The sequence below is a fragment of the Wyeomyia smithii genome, chromosome 2 (assembly GCF_029784165.1).
Source record: "Wyeomyia smithii strain HCP4-BCI-WySm-NY-G18 chromosome 2, ASM2978416v1, whole genome shotgun sequence".
NCBI classification, from domain to species: Eukaryota; Metazoa; Arthropoda; class Insecta; order Diptera; family Culicidae; genus Wyeomyia; species Wyeomyia smithii.
Window position 1 is genome coordinate 116,516,586 of NC_073695.1, and position 23,668 is coordinate 116,540,253.

Sequence of the window (23,668 nt, forward strand, 5' to 3'; positions counted from 1 at the left end):
TCAAGAACCCTTATATATGAGGTGTTATAGAGAAGAGAGTGGCATACGTATTGGTACGAGGTGATAGTTATGACGTCAGAGCTTCTACTTGAAAATCTACACAGAAAAATAAAATTACCCAAGCGCGTTTTTGACGTAAATCAGCCCTTCAGTGCGGGATGGTATTTTGAAGTGATTTACCTATATTTTTGAGCTGTTTCAACCTGCAACCACACAAACTGCTGTCAAAACGGTCGAAACCTCCTCCCTGGCACATTCGTAGTAAGCGCTTTTGTATACGTGGAAATGGAATTCTCGCCAAACATGTGAAAAGGGCCCATGTGCCATATGTAAACAAGCCAAATTTTCTCGTTTTTTGATCAATACAAGCGAAATCTGCTCTTACCAATAAGATTTATTGAAAAAAAAAATTACTCTTAATCAAACAATCTTATTTGTACGAGTAGATTAAGCTTGTATTCATTAAAAAACGTGAAATTGTGGCTTGTTTACATATGGCACTTGGGCCCTTTTCACATGTTCAGCGAGAATTGAGCTTGGGACATGAGTTACATTTATGGATCATTTGGTCTGTGCCATGAAAAAAGAAAACATGAGTTAATTGTTATTAACTGTTATTCGGTACAGCGTAGAGATACTCAGAGCACAGACAAACAGACGTGCCACTCGAAGACGATTTCTTCACAAAAAACGAGAATTTCATCGACCAGGAAAATAACGATTATTTCAAAATTTTGCTTAGTGGGCAGCAATGCCGCTAGGTCGCTGTAAGCAAGCGTACATATTCATTATCAAAGACAAAAACCGTCAGTAATGCCGCTGATGTTGATTTAAGCAAGCGTGCACACCCATTAGTAAATATAAAAACCGTTTTACGAAAATAAGTTAGTAGGCAATAAGCTCACATGGTGACACTTGTGTTTAACGTATCGAATAAGGACGAAGATTTTTCAGGATTTTTCTCCGAAGAGGCACGTCTGTTTGTCTGTGCTCAGAGTATTACTCCCTCTGAGCAGAGTCTATGTGTATATAGAGTCGCGCGGAGAGAAAATCTATCGTTTCGGCAACACAGTTTTTGTGCCGTTTGTTGCCAACAACTATACAGTTCTGTTTGTCACCATGCATAGCTTAGCTCCAAGTATGATGACAGTTCTACAGGGTATGCTACATTTTTGTCTATCCACGCACACAAACAAATCTCGTTATGAAAAATTTCGCGTTTTGTATGGGATTCAGAACATTTTTGGAAATTTCTCGTTTTATGTTGTTTTATATCTGATTTTTTTTGATTGGAGAGTGAATCTTCAGTTGAAACATACTAGAAATTGATATTAATTTAGATTAAGCGTGAGAAATTGCGACAATATATCGAAATAAAATATATAAAAATGCTATATTTCTAATAGTTGGAGCATAATCTTAGTTATTGTCATAGCTCACGACTATTGTTACTGTATGAAACATAAGCGACTCTATTTAGAAGGGCTATTAGAGTACAAGAAAAAAACGAAAAGTGCAAAAAGGTTAGCGGCAAAATGATGAAAAACAGCATATTTTACCTAAACCGCAGCATGTTTATGTATTCCCCACAAATAAAACATGTTTCAACATCATTTCTATAACTTTTCAGGAAAGTATGTTTTTTTATTCTCGCTTATTTTCCGTCGGTCTAGTTCCGCCACTGTTGTGGCCAATCACCGACGCCCAAGAAGGCGGACTCCACACCCAGGACCCTAACTCACGACCCGTTGATTAACGGACCGGCGCCAACGGATTTACTCCCTCATGCGATGGGAGGCGTGATCCCAGAGATTTTTCGCCTCAGAAAATCTCCCGGTGTCGGCTAGGATTGAATCACATACATAAGACATACGTAACACTGGCGTTTTTTTCTGGTACACGTTGCCCCATAGTACTCCGTACCTCGCCCTGTCAAACTGCTCGATAAATAATGAACAAAATGAATATTTTTTTTCTAGGCCTCATCGAGCCCCAAAGAAAATCCCATCAGGAACTGTCAAAAAGTTATTTACAAAATCAATGCAGAATTTTTCGAGTAGGAACGAGACAAATGCAGGGCTGCGCAAGTACACTGCCTTAAAAAACAACTCAAACAGAGGTTTTTTTTACAGAGGTTGGTACTTTCGAGTGGTTCATTTTGTAACAACTTTTTCGGAAGATTTCTTCCTGAGTGTTACGTATGTCTTATGTATGTGATTGAATTTAGACCAGTTGGGTTGGTTGTGAGTGGATCACGCCACCTCACAACCATCGACACCTATGTCGGCGGTGGGATTCGAACCCAGGCGTCGAGCGTGGTTGGCGGAAACGTTACCAACCACACTAGGCCCCCGCTATAGAAAGTATGTTTTATAAGTTTAGTTTAAAATGCAAAATCATTTCAAATTTCATACAAAATTGGAAAAAGTTCATAACGATCACTAATACTAATGCATCGACATGAATAGCATACCTTGTAGAACTGTCATCATACTTGGAGCTTAGCTTAGCTCAGCTCAGTGATACCAAATGTGCAATTTGTCTGCAAAACGCAGATTTTTGAAGTCCGTGTGCAGATATTTATTGATTTGCAGATATTTGCAGTTTTTCCACGTTTTCTGCAGATTTTTGTCAAAGTCTCCTTATATTTGCGCAGATTTTCCTAAAATGTGTGCAGATTTTTACAGACTTTTGCCTGCGCGAGCGAAATTTTTTCAGATTACGGATAGATTTTTTTCAGATTTCGAGCACATTTTTCCGGTTTTTCGAGCAGTTGCAGACATTTTTCAAAAACATCTGGCATCTCTGGCTCAGCTTAGCTTAGTTCTGACTGTACATATCAATGGTTGCTACTCCGTGATGGGTCCGAGCCGCTCAAGATGCACAATGAACCAACTGAAAGAACGACTGGGAGTGGTAATTCCTTCTCACTGTGCATCATTCAATGATCCGATTTTTATTAGACCAATAACGGCGCCGGCCACGTCCTCACAGTCAGGTGGGGATATCGTCGGTTTCGTGCAACACCGGAACAACTTAAAAGTTTTCCATGTTGCAGTCAAATGATACCAAATATGATCAACTTTTATTTCACAAAGACTTGTTTCAAAATCCACAAAAAAACTGAGTTATAAGTCGATGTGTCTTTGAAAGTTGTAACTTGCTCATAGATTTCTTGGAGACGATAAAGGTAATTTTTTTTTTCAATCCCGTTTCTCTTGGAGCTCTGAACTTCGAGTAATGCCAGTACTGCACGGAGCCTTCAATAAGGAAGGAATGTTAGAATGTAGTCTTTGCTTTGTTAGAGACCGAGTATACTGCCGCTCCAAGCATAACTGTCCCATATTCTATGCAAACCTTATGGACGCTGAGACAGTTATGCTTGGAGCGGCAGTATACCTCTGCATCCCTACAAAGGCCACGGAAGGGAGTTTTTGTTAGTTGGGTGGGTTTTTGATCAGGATTCACTTTAATAAATGATATGACCATGATTTAATTGGATTAATGTAACAATATAGATATGATTCTATTCATATAATGTGAGATTAATAAAGATGAATTCTAAAATACAATAAGAAGTAATATGGCATGTAAAGAAGATCTCGGTTGGCTGCTTTGTATAGCTGAAATATCCAAATTTTTAACGCAGAAAACGCAAAAGAAATATTAAAAAGAGATTCGAAAAACATATGAAAATGATCCGTCATGTTGTGCTAAAATAAAATAGACGAACTTATATTAGACTAATTCATGACAATTCTATCCAGCTTTTTGCGCGCCATAATGGCGGACGCTATAATGCAAAGTTCGTAATAAATTACCCACCCTTTTGACAACTCTGCTTACACGCTCACTCTGGGCTACTCAGCGGCTGAGTTGAATTTTAATCATTTTTTTTCAGTTGTTCGAAGACGTCAAAAAATGAGTAGAATTAAATTGATCATGGCGGCAAATTTACTCAAAATTGGAAACTGGTGCTTGCGTGTTGTTTTTGTTATTTTTTTTTTTTGCAATTAAAAGCAAACAGCAAACCAAGCATTCCATCTGTATAAAAGGAGGAAATTTAATGTTTGAAATTAGTTGTTATCGGTAGGTAATTCATAATTTGAAATAATTGACTGCAACTAATGCCAATTTTTCTTTTTCACCAGGACTCGTTGGTTGGATATACGGCGAATAAATTCAAAGATCTCCCGTGTCCCGACGAACAAAGGTAAATTTCTTGAAATAAGCCTTTCTTAAAATGAAATTCATTAAAAATGCAAAATATAGTAACATCGAGTCAATAATGATATTTTTTTCGAAATTCCCTCATTGAAGCTCAAAGTACTCATTTTTGAGTCGAAAATGAGTAACTTTTACGCATCGCGCATCAGGTATAACATGGGTAATATTTACTCAATTTTTATAACATTCGGTGGCACTCAAAAATGAGTAAAACAACTTCTACACAATTTTGAATACATACGGTTTTAGCGAAACTGATTAGGTTTTGACTCAGTTTTGGGTTATCCAGAGTGAGCGTGTACGTCAGTTTGAAGTCTTCATTTATTTTATCCTAAGACAAGACGCGACCTAAGACAAGACGCGACAGCTGGCTTCTTATTTTTCTTTTCGTAACGGCCGTCATCCCCGTCGAAATTTTTTTGAACGTTCCATACCGTTGATACCAGAATGATTATTTTAACAACTTCTGCAGGTCAATGAAAATAAAACAAATTAAAATTGCAATATATATGCGAATAATACTCAATTCTTATTTATTATTTTATGTTCAATAGAGCATACTTCTACTATCAAATTTTTTCTTCCTAAGTTTCTTGGTACCCAAATTTTTTCTTTCTAAGTTTCTTGGACTGCAACCGAAATAGTAATAAACGATTAATCAATGCATTTTTAGAGTTATAACAGTGAAATACATTACTCGGTAATATCATGTACCTTGCATACTTTTGCATCATTATTTATGAAAATTATAATAGCTAAATTATGACTCTTCAGCATCACTGATTTACAGTGAAAAGTAACCTCGTTGTATTTTCTACGTAACGATTGCGTTATCGAATTCAGCCAATCAGCAGCCGGTTCAAATTGGTTGAATGTAACGGTGACCAGCTGTCACGTCTTGTCTTAGGACGCGACAGCTGGCTTCTTATTTTTCTTTTCGTAACGGCCGTCATCCCCGTCGAAAATTTTTTGAACGTTCCATACCGTTGATGCCAGACTGATTATTTTTAACAACTTCTGCAGGTCAATGAAAATAAAACAAATTAAAATTGCAATATGTAGGCGAATAACACTCAATTCTTATTTATTATTTTATGTTCAATAAAGCATACTTCTACTATCAAATTTTTTCTTCCTAAGTTTCTTGGTACCCAATTTTTTTCTTTCTAAGTTTCTTGGACTTCAACCGAAATAGTAATAAATGATTAATCAATGCATTTTTAAAGTTACAACAGTGAAATACATTACTCGGTAATATCATGTACCTTACATACTTTTGCATCATCATTTATGAACAATTATAATAGCTAAATTATGACTCTTCAGCTTCACTGCTTTAAAGTGAAAAGTAACCTCGTTGTATCTTCTACGTGACGATTGCGCTATCGAATTCAGCCAATCAGCAGCCGGTTCAAATTGGTTGAATGTAACGGTGACCAGCTGTCACGTCTTGTCTTAGATTTTATCAGAAGAAAAATATATCTGGCAACATTTGTGTTGCCAATTTTACTGAAATCGCAAATCTGACGTAAGCAGAGAGGTCCGCATATTACGAACACGCATTATAGCGACCGCCATTATGGTGCGTAAAAAGCTGGAAAGTAGTTATTGTGCTGCTTTCGGCGGCTGAAAACATTATTTGAAATAAATTATTACAACAACATTGCATCGCAACTATTTACCGTATAAAGTCACTAAACATTGTAGATATGATCATGTATATTGTGAGATTCTTAAAAATGAATTATAAAATACACCAAGAGGCATGTGAAGAATATCTCGGTTGACTGCCTTCCATAGCTGAAATTTTCAAATTTTTAAAGTGGAAAACACAAAAAAATAATTAAAACGGATTCGAAAAACATATGAAAAGGGTCCGTTATATTGTGTGCCCAGAAAGAGTGATGGACTTTTTAGACTTTTTCATGACATATCAATAGCAGAGTCTATGTTTATAATAAGAGTCCCGCAAAGATTAAACCAAAGGAACCAAATCAGTGTCAAACGAGGGTACCAATCGAGCAATGTAAATAAACAAGGTGATAATGTTAGGAGTGGATGAAAAGTGTTGTAATTGAGCGTAATAAAGAATATGTGTTTTTCCGAAGTTTTACTTACACATTTTAATCCAACATTAAACCTGTACACTGGTTCACTTAAATTTAACAAAACATCACCGGTGTAATCTTTCAAAACTGTGTACCTTGTGAAGAATTTCAAAAAATGATATTCGCTTATGCATGGTGAAAAACAGAACTGTATATCCCAAGTAACCAGTAAGCACTAAATCATTGCCCAACAACAATACTTTATTTGATTACAGAATTCTGGGTAAGAACTTACTCTGACCTAAATGCTTGTATATATCTGATATAATGTTAAAAAGGCGAAATAGCGAGCTGATAAAGTGCTGCAGGTGGCAACCCTTGATATGCATCACTAAAGCTGATTTGGAGCACCCATGAGATTTCTCTTTTCTGACATGAGAGTTAAGAAAACAAACCAAAAAAAAACTTAGAACCTTAATTATTTGGTGTCTGGAACGAATGCAAAAAAATATTCAGAACTAATACATATGGTTCATTTTGTGCATGTGTACTTTCTCAACATCGTTTGGAATTCAACAGGGACTTTTCATAATATTCTGATATCGATGGTTCAGAAACCACGAACCCAGGAGATGTAGATCCTGGATCCAACCTACTAGTTGGTTATTGTTTTGTATTGGGTATTTCGGAAACTTTCATGCTCTCATATAACTTTGCGTCGAATAGAACTTTGCGTCGAAAATTCCCACTCCTTTAGTTTTTTTTTTTTCATTTACGTGGAGTATCCATGTTCCGTCTATTTTTAATTGACCACTCGATATCGCTCGTTATTGGCACTTACGAAAAAATGTAATGTGTCTTCTATATGCATTCAAAACACTACATCGTAGCACTTACGGTAGCCCTTTAAGCGCATATTTTGCTCGCAGTAATGCTAGTTTAGCATGATGCCCTAAACATTAAAAAACATGATAAAAAGCTATTTGGCATTAACAAGGCTGAATTAAAGCTAATAAAATGCTTTCTCCTAATGCTTATGGTTACTTGGGTAGTTCTTGGCAACAAACGGCACAAAAACTGTTTTGCCGAAACGATAGATTTTCTCTTCGCGCGACTTTATATAAACATAGACTCTGATCAATAGTTGTTGTTGTGCTCCTTTTAGTGGCTGAACACATGAATTAAAATAGCTTATTACAAAAACACCCCAAGTAACAATTATTGTTGCCTAAACATTTACTCGATCACTTTTATTAGGCTACAGTTGAACAATAACCGAAATGGAAAATAAAAAACTTCTGTTAAATGGTTGTTCAGTTGAATTTGGAGAAATTATTCGACACACAGTTGTTTAGGAACGACGAAGAGAATATTGTATTCAACACTTGTTAAACCAGCGTTGAATAGATGCACCGGAAAACATTTATTAGCCTACTGTTCTGTATGTGTTCGACCTGTGTTCGAATAAAATATTTATTAAACATTTGTTAAACCTTTACTCGACTGTTGAAATGCTCTTGTTAAATGCGTGTTTAACAATAATGTTTGAAAACGTTTGTTTCGCGTATTAGAATATACTTATGCAGCTCACACTGAATAGTAACGTGGAAAAAACGTTTAGTCGTTATTTATTCAGCTATTTTAGCACAAACAAAATGTAAAAATAAAGTTCGAAGAAATTAGTTGAGCCACAGATAACAGATATCCAAGCTAGAACAAAAAACTTCACAAATCGTGTGTAAGATTTCAAATTCTTACTCGTTTGGAATGCTAACGACATCTTTCTGCAACTTTAGTGATGGCAGCGCTGGATTATATTCAAAGCTGCCAGACGCATGAAAATTCTCACAAATAGTAGAGTCGCTGTTTTTGCAACGATATAACATTGTTTTTGTGAGGTTTGGGTGTTTTTTTTTCATATTAACACTAGAACAAACAAATTTGTCGCAAATATAAACTGGGATTGAATAAAATTGTCGATTATGTACAAATTACGGCTGCTCAAAATTTCTACATTAAAAAACGGCAACGCTACTTATTCCAATAATATCGATAAGAGCTGGGAAACTATCGATTTTATCGTATCATTGACCATTAAGTGTTCTTAGCGCCACCATACTGCGTATTGCGACATGCTAAAAACCGTTGCGTCTTTTTACACATGAAGCAAAATTAGCTTGGATGTCTGTTATCTGTGGTTGAACCATATTTATTTGTGGTAATATTTTTTATTATGATTCTCATGATAAGGTTTTTTAGTTTTTTTACTTGGAAATACTACGGGTAAATTTTTAATTTATATCGGAAGGCAACATCGTCACACGCCACCCTTTTCTTGAAGCATCTTTTTTGCTGGGTCGCTGATGAGATTCGAACTTGCGATCCATTGCTTGGCTGCCATCGCTGAATGCATGTGAGCTAATCTGTAATATGACGTGTGCTGTGTTAAAAGTGAATATGCTTCTAAACGTTCTGGTTCAATAAATGTTGAACAGGCATTGTATAACTGCTGGAATATAAGCTTCTTGCACGCACCTCTAAACGAAGCGTATCGGTTGATTTGACATAACCATGGTTTGCAAGCAGCAACTGCAGCGTGCAAGAAGCTTATAAGTGATGCCTGTTCAACATTTATTAGAACAGAACGTTCAGAAGCATATTCACTTTACATACTGCACACGTCATGTTAAAGATTAGCTCACATGCATTCATCGATGGCAGCCAAGCAATGCATCGCAAGTTCGAATCTCAACGGAAGCCCAGCAAATGATAGTTTTTGTTGCTTTTTTTATTACAAATTAAAAAATCACCCATATAATGATATGATATGCACAACTAAAAATCTAATAAAGGTGATAAAAATAATTTTAACAAAACCGGTAAGAAATGCTTCATTTAAGGTATCCAGCCCAGCGGCTTTTAATTAGTGAGAATTTGGGTTCATTTTTGCCAGTGTGCGTTGGTCGAAAATTGAAATCGCCAACCAGCGTTGCCGGTGCTATCAATGTTTTGACTGGCTGTCGTGTGTGCCAAAAAGAGAATCACACATTTTTATTCGATAAGTCTCTATATGTGACTTTGTGTAGGTGTGAAGAGGCACGTTTGTCTTTGCCATGTCAATGACAGCAGCCGGCAACCGTTGGGAACGGTCGGCGGCAAAAATAGAATAGATTCTATTTATTGCAACAACAACAAGCGACGGTCGACCGCTGTGTTCTGATTGGTCGAAAAAGAACGGAACGGTAGCGGTTGACCGCTGCAACTGTTAGTCTGATACATGCTTTACGAGACGTTTCAGAACTCAATTCCTGAAAAATATTTTCACAGAAAACATGGAACAGTAAATACCGTGTATGCTACTCTAGCAGTTCGTAAAATGGTAAAATGGAATTGCCTAACGCGCACGCAATAATATGAGTGAAAAATATGCAGGTCGCAACTTTTTCATGTACACCTCGCGCTTTTCTATTCGCTAACAGACGGCGCTGCGAGCGTACTTTATTCGTCGGTGTTTTTTGTGCGTCTCGAATAACCGACTAGAAAACAAACAACATATTTTCAAAATAAAATGTGGTAAAATGAACACCCGTTTAAATCTCGACTATTACGTTGAAAAATAGTACAAACTTCTTTGGCACCTTATCATAGAGGCACTAGAAGCTATTTGAGACAAAGTATGTGACATGAAACAGTCAAACAGTCAAAATAAGGTGTTCAAGCCCAAGGTGTTCATATTACCACCTCCCTATGTTCATTTTACCCACACGTGTCCATTTTACCCCCAAAAAACTGCTTTAGAAAATGCTCATGAAAACTACGAAAAAAACTTTATTTGAGTACTTCTTCTTATTTATTGTATCAACCATTAGTGGCTCAGTTAATGTGCGCTATCGACTCATAGTTGTAGCACAGACAAACAGACGTGCCACTCGATGACGATTTCATCAACCAGTAAAATAACGATAATTTTGAAATTTTGCTTAGTGGGCAATAATGCCGCTAGTTTCGCTATAAGCAAGCGTGCACATTCATTATTAAAGACAAAAACCATCAGTAAAGCCGCTTGTGTTGATTTAAGCAAGCGTGCGCAACCATTGGCAAAGACAAAAACCTTTTTACGAAAATAAGTTAGTAGTCAATAAGCTCACATGGTGGCGCATGAGTGTAACGTTTCGAATAAGGACGAAAATTTTTCAGGTTTTTTGTTCGAAGAGGCACGTCTGTTTGTCTGTGTTTGTAGTGTTCAACTGTGAAGGAAATTGGGAAATGGCTTTACCTTACCTTACCAGTCAGCTCCAGGCCGAAGTGTCCCTTGCTGTTCGAAGAAGTCGTCTCCATTCAACTCGGTCCATGGCTGCAGCTCGCCAGCCATGTCGTCTGTGGAGGCCCCGCAGGTCGTCTTCCACTTGATCGAGCAACCTTGCTCACTGCGCGCCCCGACGCCTTGTTCCAGTCAGGTTGTTATCAAGAACCATTTTCACCGGGTTGTCGTCCGACATCCTAACGACATGCCCAGCCCACCGTAGTCTCCCGATTTTCGCGGTTTGAGCGATGAGTGGTTCTCCCAGCAGCTGATGCAACTCATGGTTCATCCGCCTCCGCCATGATCCATCTTCCATCTGCACTCCACCACAGATGGTACGCAGCACCTTTCGTTCGAAAACCCCAAGGGCACGTTGGTCCTCCACGAGCATAGTCCAGGTTTCGTGGCCGTAGAGGACTACCGGTCTGATCAGTGTTTTGTAGATGGTTAACTTCGTGCGGCGGCGGATTTTATTCCTCCGGAGTCCAAAGTAGGCACGATTTCCTTATAAGGCCATATGAATTCGTGGCTGGAGGTTGACACTGTCTTCTCTAGAGCCTCTTCCTCTCATGTACTTGGTCTTCGATGCGTTTATGGCTAGTCCAATCCGTCCGGCTTCAGCCTTCAGGCTGATGTACGTCTCCGTCATCTTTTCAAGGGTTCGTGCTACAATATCAATGTCATCGGCGAAGACAAAGAGCTGAACAGACCTTCTAAAAATCGTGCCACTCGTGTCGATACCAGCCCTACGTATCACCTTCCAAAGTGATGTTGAATAGCAAGCACGATAATCCATCACCTTACCGTAACCCTCTTCGAGATTCAAAGGGACTCGAGAGTGTCCCCGAAACTCGAACTACGCACATCACCCGATCCATCGTCGACTTGACCAACCGTGTCAGTTTATCCGGAAAGCCGTAATTGTGCATAATCTGCCATAGCTGGTCTCGAACGATTGTGTCGTATGCCGATTTAAAATCGATGAACAAGTGATGTATGGGCACGTTATACTCACGGCACTTCTGTAGGACCTGCCGTACCGCGAATATTTGGTCCGTGGTGGCGCGGGCACCCATAAATCCCGCTTGGTATTGCCCCACGAATTCCCTTGCAAACGGTGATAGTCGACGGCACAGAATTTGAGAGAGTACCTTGTAGGCGGCGTTCAGCAACGTGATTGCGCGGTAGTTGCAGCAATCCAACTTGTCGCCTTTTTCGTAGATGGGGCACACTGTACCCTCCATCCACTTCTCCGGTACTACCTCCTCCTCCCAAATCTTGGAAATAACCCAGTGTAGCGAAAAATGGCTTAGGGTGTCCATTTTATCACCCTTTCCCCTACTTGTAATAAGTAACATGTCATTTGCCCTGTAACATGTTACACATGATTTGTAACATGTTACACGTTCTGTAACACAAAAAATGTAACATGTCACAAATATCATGTAATGTGTAACATGTTGTGTTAGATGTAATGTTTCAAGTTACATTTTACATGTGACAAGCTATAAGTATCATATAAGATGTGGAGCTAGCCATTTCATACGAGTTACCGTCACTCCGTTCCGAAACGATTCGAGGATTCCAGTGAAATGTACATGAAGTCAGAGTGGTCTATGTACCATTGGTAAGATCAAATCACACTAAGGTCGCTTTTTACGCGGATTCCGGAATTTACGCGGTTTTTTTACGCGGATTCCGGAATTTACGCGGATTTTTACGCGGATTCCGGAATTTACGCGGCACGTAACTCCCGCGTAAAAAGCGACTTTAGTGTACTTATTTTACAAAGAAACTGTTAATTTTATGTATTCTCATGTTCATAACCTTAATACTAGAACATTACCTGAATGAATACGTTGAACAGAATTTTATTCAGGATTTTTCGAAAATTGCTTCTCCCGAAAAAATTGCTCGATGGCACATAGACCACTCTGTTCCGCAACGGTCCAAATATTGGTTAGACAGGATTTGAATTTGTTCTGAATGTTATTTTTTTTTTTGCTATATATCCGCTCTTTAACCTTTAAAAGAGCGTTAATAAATAAAATCAACCACGTTTTTATAGTTAACTAGCCCGACTGAAACTGATATGATAGATCATACTGAATAAAGCTTTCATTTGTATTTGTGAGGTATAGAAGGGGGCCAAGGGCCGGGTCACTGGTGTTATGAGGCACCATTCATGCTATACCAGTGATAAAAGGATTGGCATCACAGCCTCAGTAACCAGCTGGTCAATTAAAATCTGTGTAAATAACTAGAATAGTTACAAAAATTCTGTCTTGTTAGGGTAGCATCTTGGCAAGACCCCTGGGTTATAACTAGTCAATTGACTGCCGAAGGATAAGGAAAGGCAAGGATCTCTGTAGGTTAATAAGTGTGTGTAAGTGAGTGCGTGTGTGTGTAAATGTATGTGCATCTGTTTGTTTGTTGAGTTTACTATGCTGAAAAACAATGATGATAAAAATAAAAATAATGATAATAACAATAATAATCGTAACAATTATAATAATAACAATAATAAAAAAACAGAACATAATAATAACAACATATGCTAATCAATAAACAAAAACAGACATGATAAAATAATACTTAGCTTTGAAAACGAAGAACTGTGGTTCCTTGATCAAATTTCGTTGTATTGGTGAATTCAATACATATCTAGACATCTAAACTCGAAATTTTATTATGAAACTCGGAATAAAATCGTGAAAATATTAAAAAAAAAACAAAAATGGAAAATGAAACAGAATGTATATATGAACGATGTAGTCGATAAAGAAACCACGTACACGTTTACTAAATAATACTACATACAACAATACAACTTTGCACATGGAACTAGCAATAAAAAGTGAAGAATTTAATGTCACGCTTATCTACAGTCCATCCATGAATGCATAACAGTCACACTGCCAGAAAAAAGTAAAAGCATTAATTCATTTTATCTAATAAGTAACGAAGTATCATGTGGGACTGTAATTCATTCATATAGACAAGAAAAGAGCTTGCACTAAGTGGTCTAGTCCACGTGTGAAAAAATTCTTTAGTGTTGATATTGTTAAGAAACTTTCTCACATAGGAGATTGCCAAATCAGAGTAGGAAAGACTACAATATAGGTATCTAACTCTCATCATCTCCCTTAGCTCCCATCCGCCACCCGGGAGCACGCGCCCTTGGGCTGTCAAAACTCTCATACAATAGTTTTGTGGCTCCATCTTAGGATTCCGTGAAGCTATAAGAACCCGGGATAGGAGCTCAACCACCAAGCCCTGGGCTCATACTGAATAAAGCTTTCATAAAACTAAAATATTTTTGTTTTAGAGAACGCGAGTGAAACTTGGCTTGGGACAACTGAGTGACAGACGAGCTACTCGTCCAAAATCCAACCGACTCGTCGTTTGCAATACCAAAATTGGTCAGAAGAGTAACTCGCCGCTCGCCTTGTCTTCTGTAATAGGGGCCTATGAAAGTGGGGATTTCAATTGTTGGTATTTTTTTAAGAGTGAGTTATGTTCCCTAGCAAAAGAAACGTTCTTTCTGTATTTGCTTGAAAGCTACAATTATTTCGTCACAAGTTGTAGGTATCTATTCCTGTTTATTGATCGATCTTCGAATTGTAAGCTAATTTTACACATGGTTGCATTGCGGTTAAACTATGTGCAACTTTAACAATCGGCAAAGTTGCACCAAATGGCGCTGCGTTTTTTATTGGTGATAGTAATAAAAACGCATTTAGTTTGACTCGAGACGCGAGTTCGGTTGCATGCTAGACTTGGGCTATAGGTTGAAATGACATCATATAACAAAATCACATATTCACATTACCCGTGTGATGGTGTGGAAATACGGAATGTGTACTGTTGTCGTCATCTGTTTCCTTCTGAAATAAACTTGCACCGTTGTTCGTCTCAATGTATGTATTACATCATTATCAACCTTGTTGTCCTATTAGTTTGAAATATCATTTCTGAACTGGTCACTTCTAACACAATTTGCGATTTTGTCTGTGAGTTTCTTTCTTACTTTGAATAAATAACTTTTACTGTTTTACTGCTTTTTTCACTTAAATTGATTTAGAAGTTTTTCAGCTGTGTGTGTTTTTCGCTAGCCTTAAACCTAACCCATCAAAGCCTTGAGCTCATCGTAGAACACAAGCACCAGCGCACCACCAGTACCACGAAGGATGTTTGAGAAAGCTCCCTTGAAGAAAGCTTTCGAGCCTTCCTGTTTTCCGATCTTGACCCAGCAGTCCAAAGTATTCTTGTACATGATTTCGGACTTGGCACGACCAGACTGCATCATCATACGTCTTCTGACGGTGTCAAATGGATACGAGATGATACCGGATGCTGTCGTGACAACCTGGAATAAACCGAATTTTGGTTAGCAAGCTGTAGAAACGAGCGAAAATGTCGATGAACTTGAAACGAGGTGACCTTCGTAATATTATCAATCACGTGGTTTCCAGAAAAAAAAACCTTATCAACACTATTGAAACATTCATTAGCATTGCGCGACACATCATTTATCGGGCCCATGTGAGGTTGAAGCTGCGTTCCGTCACATGGGTAAGAAGCTGACGAACACACGCTAGCTGATAACGATGGGGAATGCAAACATGAGATAGCCCATTTACGATGAGTCGCTTTTATTATACGTAACTATATTTTATTCCATACTGTTTGGAAATAAAATATAACATTTTAGAGGCAAAGATCCAAAAAATAAACTATTCTCAATCAAAAGTCTGTAACTGAAACTTTAAAAGCACAGACCGATTATATTAGAAACTTTTGTGTATTTATTTGGTCTTTTTCGAAACAGGAAATTGATTGAAATACGTACGACTCTGAAGAATGAAGAGGATGTCAAATTTGGCATTGTTAGGTTGTGAGTACATACAATTTGCTATAAATAATTGAGTGTTGATAAAAATTGATGTTTTCAGCCAAGCATCCTCGTAAGATGTTTTAAAAATTTCTAATCTTTTTTCATGTTTCAAAAGACAAATAAAGGTTTTTATTACGCATGATCGGTTTTGTTTTATTGTGGGTCACGCACACAAAACTCGGCCTCAGGCCCTTATAATCGTAAATCCGACTCTTTTCTCAAAATTGACTGCACTTTTTGATGCCAAAAAACGTAATGCTTCTAATAATGCCATTAAACACAACTATAATATATTCTTCTAGCTAATTACTACTCAAGTTTCTTGTATCTTCCCAATTTAAAATCCCCTGCACACGTATGGCACATATTATTACCAAAAAAAAGTCTAGCTCACAATTTTACAAGGTGCTTTGTTGTAAACTCTGCTAAATTTTATTTATTACATCAATATGAATGATGACGATATCCGAATACGTATGGTTCGTAAATACCTGACAATTATTATATAAGGCTCTTATTTTTATAAATCAATAATCCAATCATACTCAATACAAAAATATTCGGTCGAACAAATTTACAGCAGTTAACTAGGGTATCGGCTCTATTATCGCCAGGTTTTACCTATTATCATCCGGGGGGTTAATGATGTCATAGAGCACAAATATTTTGCAAAGAGATGCTCTGCATTATGAAGAATCATCATGCAAGAAATTAACAATCTTGGACATCATTTACCCCCCGGACGATGATAGAGCCGATACCCTATAACTTAACAACAAAAACATCTTATTTACCAAAAAGATTACTTTGATTTTGCTTATTTATAACGCCACTTCAAATTAATTTATAACTTTTTCAGTTTCTCTTCAAAGGTTTTCTTCATCTTTATATCTTATACTTTGAAAAATTACCAAATAATTTCAAATAAGATGCTAATATTTCATACCCGATACATATAAGAAAACTCTGGGTTAGTTAGACAGAATAGTTACACTTTTTTTAAATTCATCGATCCCGTCTTTTTCAAATTTTTCATTATGTTTTAACGCAAAGCGTATGATATTAAAAAGTCATACGTCATTAGCTCTGGTCTAGCACTGGCAGTAATCAACCATATGTACAGCTGCGATGATGTTGCGTAACATATTCTGTTATGAGAATATGAAAAACGGCTGCGCGTAGCGTTTTTAAATCAAGTTCAACAATATTTTTAATGCTGCAACTTAAATTGAGCATCTTTTTTGCACGCGTTTCGTTGTAATACGACGAATAAAACGTTACGTCACATACTCTAGCACCAATTTTATATGTGCATGAGATTTTAATCATATCTGTCTGCGTAAAATTTAAAATCGCAAGTATATTTTTTTTATTGTATCACTATTTGTTGGCAAACAACACGAGATGAAAGTATATTGTCCCTACCCAAGTTTCACGCTACGCATCAGGGATTTATTTATAAATAAACTATCAAACGGTTGCAGTGTTGATTGTTTCACAATACCATTCGCGCAGCTATTCTACAACCGAACAACTAAAGTGAAAGAGAAACGGTATGCTGAGTTCAGCACATCTGAACTGCAGATAACGCTATGTGAACGGTGCATAGCTATTTTTCTAACCGGTAAGTTCAATGAGTGAAATGTTTGAACTAAGGTTTAGGTCAGGAATTTCACCGCGGCGTGCATTTATCGATTTTTTCGAAGTGCTTATTTTACTACCACAAATCTATATAACATGAAGTGAACTGGCGAGCTTCTGCATGTTGGTGTGGGTACAATGCATTCAATCTTTCTCATTGATTCAGCCCATACTATCAAACAGAATTTTTATTAATACGTCACTGGATTGCTACATAAGTCGGTTTCTAGGTTATGTAATGGAAATGAAATTATCCACCATGTCCACCATACTCAACTGTACAAGGACTCGAATGTCTCTATTTTGGACATTTCACACAACAAAACTCCACTTGTGACCATCCATCTTCAATGAGTGTTAATTTAAATGACCTTGTTTTCTTACAACTGTCCATTCCACTACTCGCGTATTCATTACTGACATTACCAAGATGTAACCAACTATGTTTAGATCAACTAGCAGCATACGTCAGAAAAACACACGAATGCTCAATTTTTAAGAATGGCTAAATTTATCAACAGAAAGTAGAAAAATGCATTACGTAAACTACGCCGCACACTTTTGAACTGCGTTGGGTGAAACGACGGTTGTCATATCTTGATTTTATGACGTGCGTCAGTGTTCTTGAAAAGCCATTTTCAAATTTATCACTTATGTAAATTTTTCTGAAAATTTACGTCACAACTTGCACTGCTTTGAATTACCTTTAAACCTGAAAAAGATTGTACAATTTTCAAAAGAATAGGTAATCGTATTTACTATTGAAATGACGCGTTATTTCGTTATCAGCTCAAGAGGCTGGAACCGCGGTTATGTCTATGAGGCTGTCATATTTGATGAACAACTATTTCATATGCTAGCGAGCGACGGGGGCTTGTTACCATGCCTTCGAAGATTAAAGCTAGTTGAACAACGGACTATTTCAACTGTTATGTCTTATAATTTTCACGCCCTGAAACAAACTTTGCAAACAGCAAATAGGTCAGGATAAAGCTAGCTGTTATGTCATCGATTTCCTTACGTAAGAGAATAAGATTGCAGGTCACCTGTTTTCGTAATTAAAAGTACTTACCTGAGCGATGGCCCATGAAACGAAGATGGAGGTATTCTTCGGATCTGGCAGCATTCCCTTTGCGGTATCGAAGCAGCCGAAGTAGGCAGCACGATAGATAATGATACCTTGTACCGAAACGTTGAAGCCACGGTACAGACCAACGATACCGTCCGATTTAACGGTCTTCTTCAGACAATCCAACAGGCCAGTGTATTCACGTTGACCAGCCCCACGACCAACGTCCGCACCGAGACGAGTACGGGCAAAATCGAGTGGGTAGACGAAGCAGAGCGATGTGGCACCTGCTGCACCACCCGATCCGAGATTTCCCAAGAAGTATCGCCAGAACTGGGTATTTTTGTCGACACCTCCCAAAAAGATCTGTTTGTAGACATCCTTAAAGGCGAAGTTTAGCGCCTGGGTTGGGAAATACCGGATCACATTGGCAAGGTTACCTCTCCAGAAAGCTAGCGCACCTTGTTCCTTTGGTATGCGAACGAAGCAATCGACGATACCTGTAGAAAATTTTAAGATATGTACATATTAATAATTTGATCCACAAGAAGCTGTATGTATGTAAAAAATAGAAAAAAGGTAATACACTTTACAATTGGCAAATATATAATTCCTACACATTTACCATTTCATGTTAACTGTTCCACAATTTAAGGTCCAATTGTACAAATTTTGATGTTATAACTAATACATAGTTGACTTTAAACATGTCTAATTTTCGTTAGTTTGCAATATCACTTTTTTTTGTAAAATATGAAAAAAAGATTATTGTTGAGTACAAATTTGCTTCTGTTTATTGAACTTTCAGGCACAATGCAGTATAAGTTACGAAAAAGCATATTTGCCGAATCTTCAACCAAGCGCAAATTTGACCTGTCTGCGTTACATAACCAATATTTTTTCCATCACGTGAATTTTTTCCCTCTTCTAAACTATTACCTAATCAACCACGCCCCACCAAAATTGGAAAGTAATCTCTAGGACCAAGACTTCGGATGTTCATTTTTTGAAACCGGAATAATTGGAAATACATTACTGCACACCTGTCACGCGCTTGCAATATATTAATATTGAATATGGCGGCAGCCATGTTGGAACCCTGCAGTAAGCCTGCACCAAATTCGAAGCCGGTGGGGAACTGTAGAAAACTTACCTTTGTACTGCTGATCGACGGTAATCTGTTTAGAGGCAGCCTGCACCTGCAGTAACAGCTTGACACGTTCAATTGGGGCTACTGCCGTTTTGGAAACGGCAGCGGAGATACCGCCGGCCAGAAAATCCTTGGCGAATCCGTATGGATCAGCTTTCTTGCCCGACATTTTTAGATTTTTTTTTGCTAGCTTCACACACACACTGATCGACAGGCGCAGAGGTACAAAGGCCGCGAGCTTCCTAACCGTACGGAGGGCACAATCCAAAGAGAATGAACGCTGGCAGATTCTGCTAGTTGTAGCCGAGCTGCGATTCGCAGTTCAAGCTGAGATAGGATTTCAAAGTTCTATTCTCTCCGAAGAGTCGCGCTCTTAACCAGCAATTCAAATCCTTATGGCTATCTCTGTTCGCCTTACACACGAAAGCGCAAAGAGGTAATAAAAATTAAAATTTGCAAGCAGGCTGCCTCACTTGCACACACGTGGTTCCAAAAGAGCCCATCAAAAGAGAATTGATGGGTAGATTTTATTTTCCAAACGAATACCAACACTTGAACATCTGACACTATTTTGACACGAGTCAAAAAGTTGCTGGAAAAGATTTAGTATTATATTGTTATCTTGAAAGCTTACACGCCAACAGTTACATGGCAAGTTTAGAAAAAAGTAACTGGAAATAATAGTTTTATAAGGGATCATTCATATAATACATAACGCGCTCAGGGGTAGGGGGTGTTTATCGTAGTGTTACCGCATACTTAGACATACGTAACACTGGTGATTTTTTTAGTACTCTTTGCCCCACATCACCCGGTACCAACAACAGTATGAACTGCCCGACGAAAATGAACGGAATGAATTTTCTTCATAGCGGCTCTACTCGAGCCCTCAACAAAATCCCTTACGAAACTGTCAAAAAATTGTTTACAAAATCAATGCTGCATTTTTCGAGTGGGAACGAGATTTTTAGCGAATTTCTTTATTCCACCAGCTCACCTCGTTTTGACCTGGAAGCGCACTAACTGCTGTCAAAACCCTTCTTTATTCGCTCGATTTTGACCCAGTTTTGACCTGCCGTGCTGCCCGAAACGCACTGTAAAATTTGTCAGCTTCAACCCACCACCGCACGTGCTAAGTTCGTAAACAATTATCTGGCATCTCTTTCTTACTCGCGTCTTAAATGGCGATGACGTTTCATTATTCCTCGGCAGTTTTGCCCGCACACAGAGGAATAAAGAAATTCGCTATTTGAAACCACTTGTTCAATCTTAATTCATCAGTTAATCCTTAACTAGCCCGCTCATCTGATAACAAAAAAAAAAACAAAGCCTTGGTGCTACATTCCGATTCGGAACTTGACCTTCTGTTTATTTATACACAGACTTCGCAGCCGACTGTTTAATGTACAGGACAATTGCGGGGCTAGCACTACGATCCTACTGAAACTAACAGTTTCTCCCGAGCCAAGACTCGAACCTACGACGACTGGCTTGTTAGGCCAGCATCGTACCTCGAGACCATCTGGGAGATCTGATAACAATATTGATCAAATCGGATGTGTAGTTTCTGAGATAATGAAGTTTCGTGATTTTCTACATTTCGGTACATTACAGACGAAGTTACAGTCCGATTACAGTAAAATTCAATAGGGTGTTATGAGGCAGTTAGACTTATTAATTGACACTAATTTTGTGGAAATCGGGTCAGCCATCTCTGAGAAAAGTGAATGAGTTCAAGTAGTCTTCGGAATATGTTCCTCTTCAAAGCTGATTTCACATTTTTAAACATAACAGGCAAAGTAATAGTCCGATTGCAAAACAAATCAATAGGGTCTTATGGGGCAACTAGACCTTCCATTTGAGACTGATTTTATGAAAATCGGTCCAGCCATCTCTGAAAAACATGAGTGAGATTAAACAGTCTTCAGAACACGTTTCTTTTCATAACTTTTGAACCACAAGTTCAATCTTTATGAAATTCAAAAGTTAAGGGTATTTCAGGTAACCCTTTTCATTTGAAACCAATTTTGTTCAAATCGGTTGTGCAGTTTCTGAGATAATGCTGCTTCATGATTTTTACATTTTAATACATAACCCCTAAACTAAAAATCCTATTACAATAAAATTGAATAGGGTCTTATGGGACAACAAGACCTTTCATTTGCAATTAATTTCATGAAAATCGGTCCAGCCATCTCTGAGAAAAGTGAGTGAGAATAAAAATCTGCACATACACACACACACACATACAGAAAATGCTCAGCTCGTCGAGCTGAGTCGAGTGATATATGCCATTCGGCCATTTGGAGCACTTTTATACCTTCGGTTTTGCGATTGCTATACCTTTCTAGGAGAAAGGCAAAAATGTATCCGTGCCCGCATAATCAATAACCATAAAACGTGCCTAACAACTAGTTCGGGATACAGTCCCGACTGTATGGGGTATCGTTAAACTATATGGATTATCGTCCATTTATGGTTATTGATTTTGCGGGTGATCCGAAAAAAATTCGCTCGCGCAAGCAAAAGTCTGTAAAAATCTGCACACATTCTAAGAAAATCTGCGCAAATATAAGGAGACTCTAACAAAAATCTGCAGAAACCGTGGAAAAACTGCAAATATCTGCAAATCAATAAATATCTGCACACTTAGATTTTATTGCCGAGAACTCAACAGCTGATAAATTCAGCGAACTATTTTACAAGTTTTCGGTATCATTTTCATGAACTTCGGCAGGCGAGATGTCATTACTTGCTGATATTTGTTAAAAAGTTCGCCGAGCTCGATCAGCTGTTGGGAAGTTTGCCGAGATGAATTAAGTGTGTGCACACGGACTCCAAAAATCTGCGTTTTGCAGACAAATCTGCACATTTGGTATCCCTGCAGGTGTCACGGATCCCGCTGATGTTGATGTTGCTTTAACGTGCGTTATGTCAGAGGTTCCGAGCTTCCTGTCAAAATTTCATTTATGAATTGAGTTCAGAAATGTCTCGTAAAATGATCTATGTAAAATTGCGTACGTGGGGGTGGATGGGTATTCGCGTTGACGGCGTTAAAAGAGATTTCAAAGGCTGTTCGCGTTTAGGGGCCATCCAAATTCTACATGGACAGATTTTCAACGATTTTGACACCCCCCCTCTACCTCCTTGGACAACTTGTTAAAAATATTAAATTTCCATATTCAGTACAACCCTGCATTCGGGTCATGTGCATTTGCTTGATCGCTAGAGAGAATATGTGTGTATGCGTAGAGTAGAATGTGAAGAAGGATAATAGGATTAACAATCGCTAGCGCACTAGGTTCAAGATATATGAGTACCCAAAGTGTTTCGGTAGTTGGTATCTCTATTCAAGGTTGTGTTACATAGTAAGTAACTACGAAATAACTTTCAAGATAGTTATTAAACTTGGTGCTCTGTGGTGCCGTTTATAGCTTGTATTAATTGAGTTCTTATTTTTGAGTCTATGTGCTTGGGGAAGGATTCCCCAAGCTATGAGAAAGTCCCTTGTCTCTTTTCTTTGCAGGTTCGTTAGAAGGTTTATGTGCTGTGGGTCTCTTTAAAGAGATTTATCAAACATAAATCCTTTGTATATCACAACACCGTTAATATCACATATCAAGGAAAGTTTGTGCTGTGGGTCTCTGTATAGAGATTAATCAAACAAATTTCTCTTTCCACTCTTAATATCACATATCAAGGGAAGTTTGTGCTGTGGGTCTCTGTATAGAGATTAATCAAACAAATTTCTCTTTTCGCTTTGAGGGCAGTAACGTTAGGTTATCAGTCTGGAATTACCGGAGGGTAATCAAACGTTATTTGTCAACAGGGTTCGTTCAACAGGTTATGGGCCCAGGATAAACGGTTGTTGTATTGGATAGACAATAATAGGGTTTTCTTAGTAAAGTTTAAAGTTAGAAGAAACTTTTGTAGGGTTTAGTATTAACATGGAGAATAGGGCAAGACGAGTAATCATCCCCATTTTCAAAGGAGATGAAAAGTCATTTCCATTTTAGAAATTTCGCATAGAGCATCATTTCAAACAAGAAGGACTTTTACATACCCTTGAAAAATCTCCCACAGAAGAAGATTATTTTGAACCGGTAGCGGGTGCTACTGCTGAAGAAGAAGCAGGACGTAAATTATTACTTCAAGATAGATTGAGAGAGGATGAATTGGCTGTCAATGAAATATTGATGTTTCTGGATGATGACGCATTGGTGCATGTCCTAGAATGTATTTACGCGAAGGTAATTATGTCCAAATTGCAAGAAGTTTATCAGCGCCATGGTCCGGTAGCTATGCTCGGATTGCGGGCGCAATTATATCTTTT

At 38.0% G+C, this 23,668-nt stretch overlaps 1 protein-coding gene across 1 annotated transcript; it reads right to left on the reverse strand.

Moving 5' to 3' along the window:
* Positions 1-14,145: 14,145 nt before the first annotated feature.
* On the reverse strand, positions 14,146-19,771 carry LOC129719576 (ADP,ATP carrier protein 1). The gene is made up of 3 exons (XM_055670970.1): positions 19,339-19,771; positions 18,189-18,685; positions 14,146-14,947 (listed from the first exon to the last, which is right to left on the reverse strand). The coding sequence occupies exons 1-3, from the start codon at positions 19,502-19,504 to the stop codon at positions 14,702-14,704; spliced, it is 909 nt and encodes a 302-aa protein (XP_055526945.1). The 5' UTR covers positions 19,505-19,771; the 3' UTR covers positions 14,146-14,701.
* Positions 19,772-23,668: the final 3,897 nt, after the last annotated feature.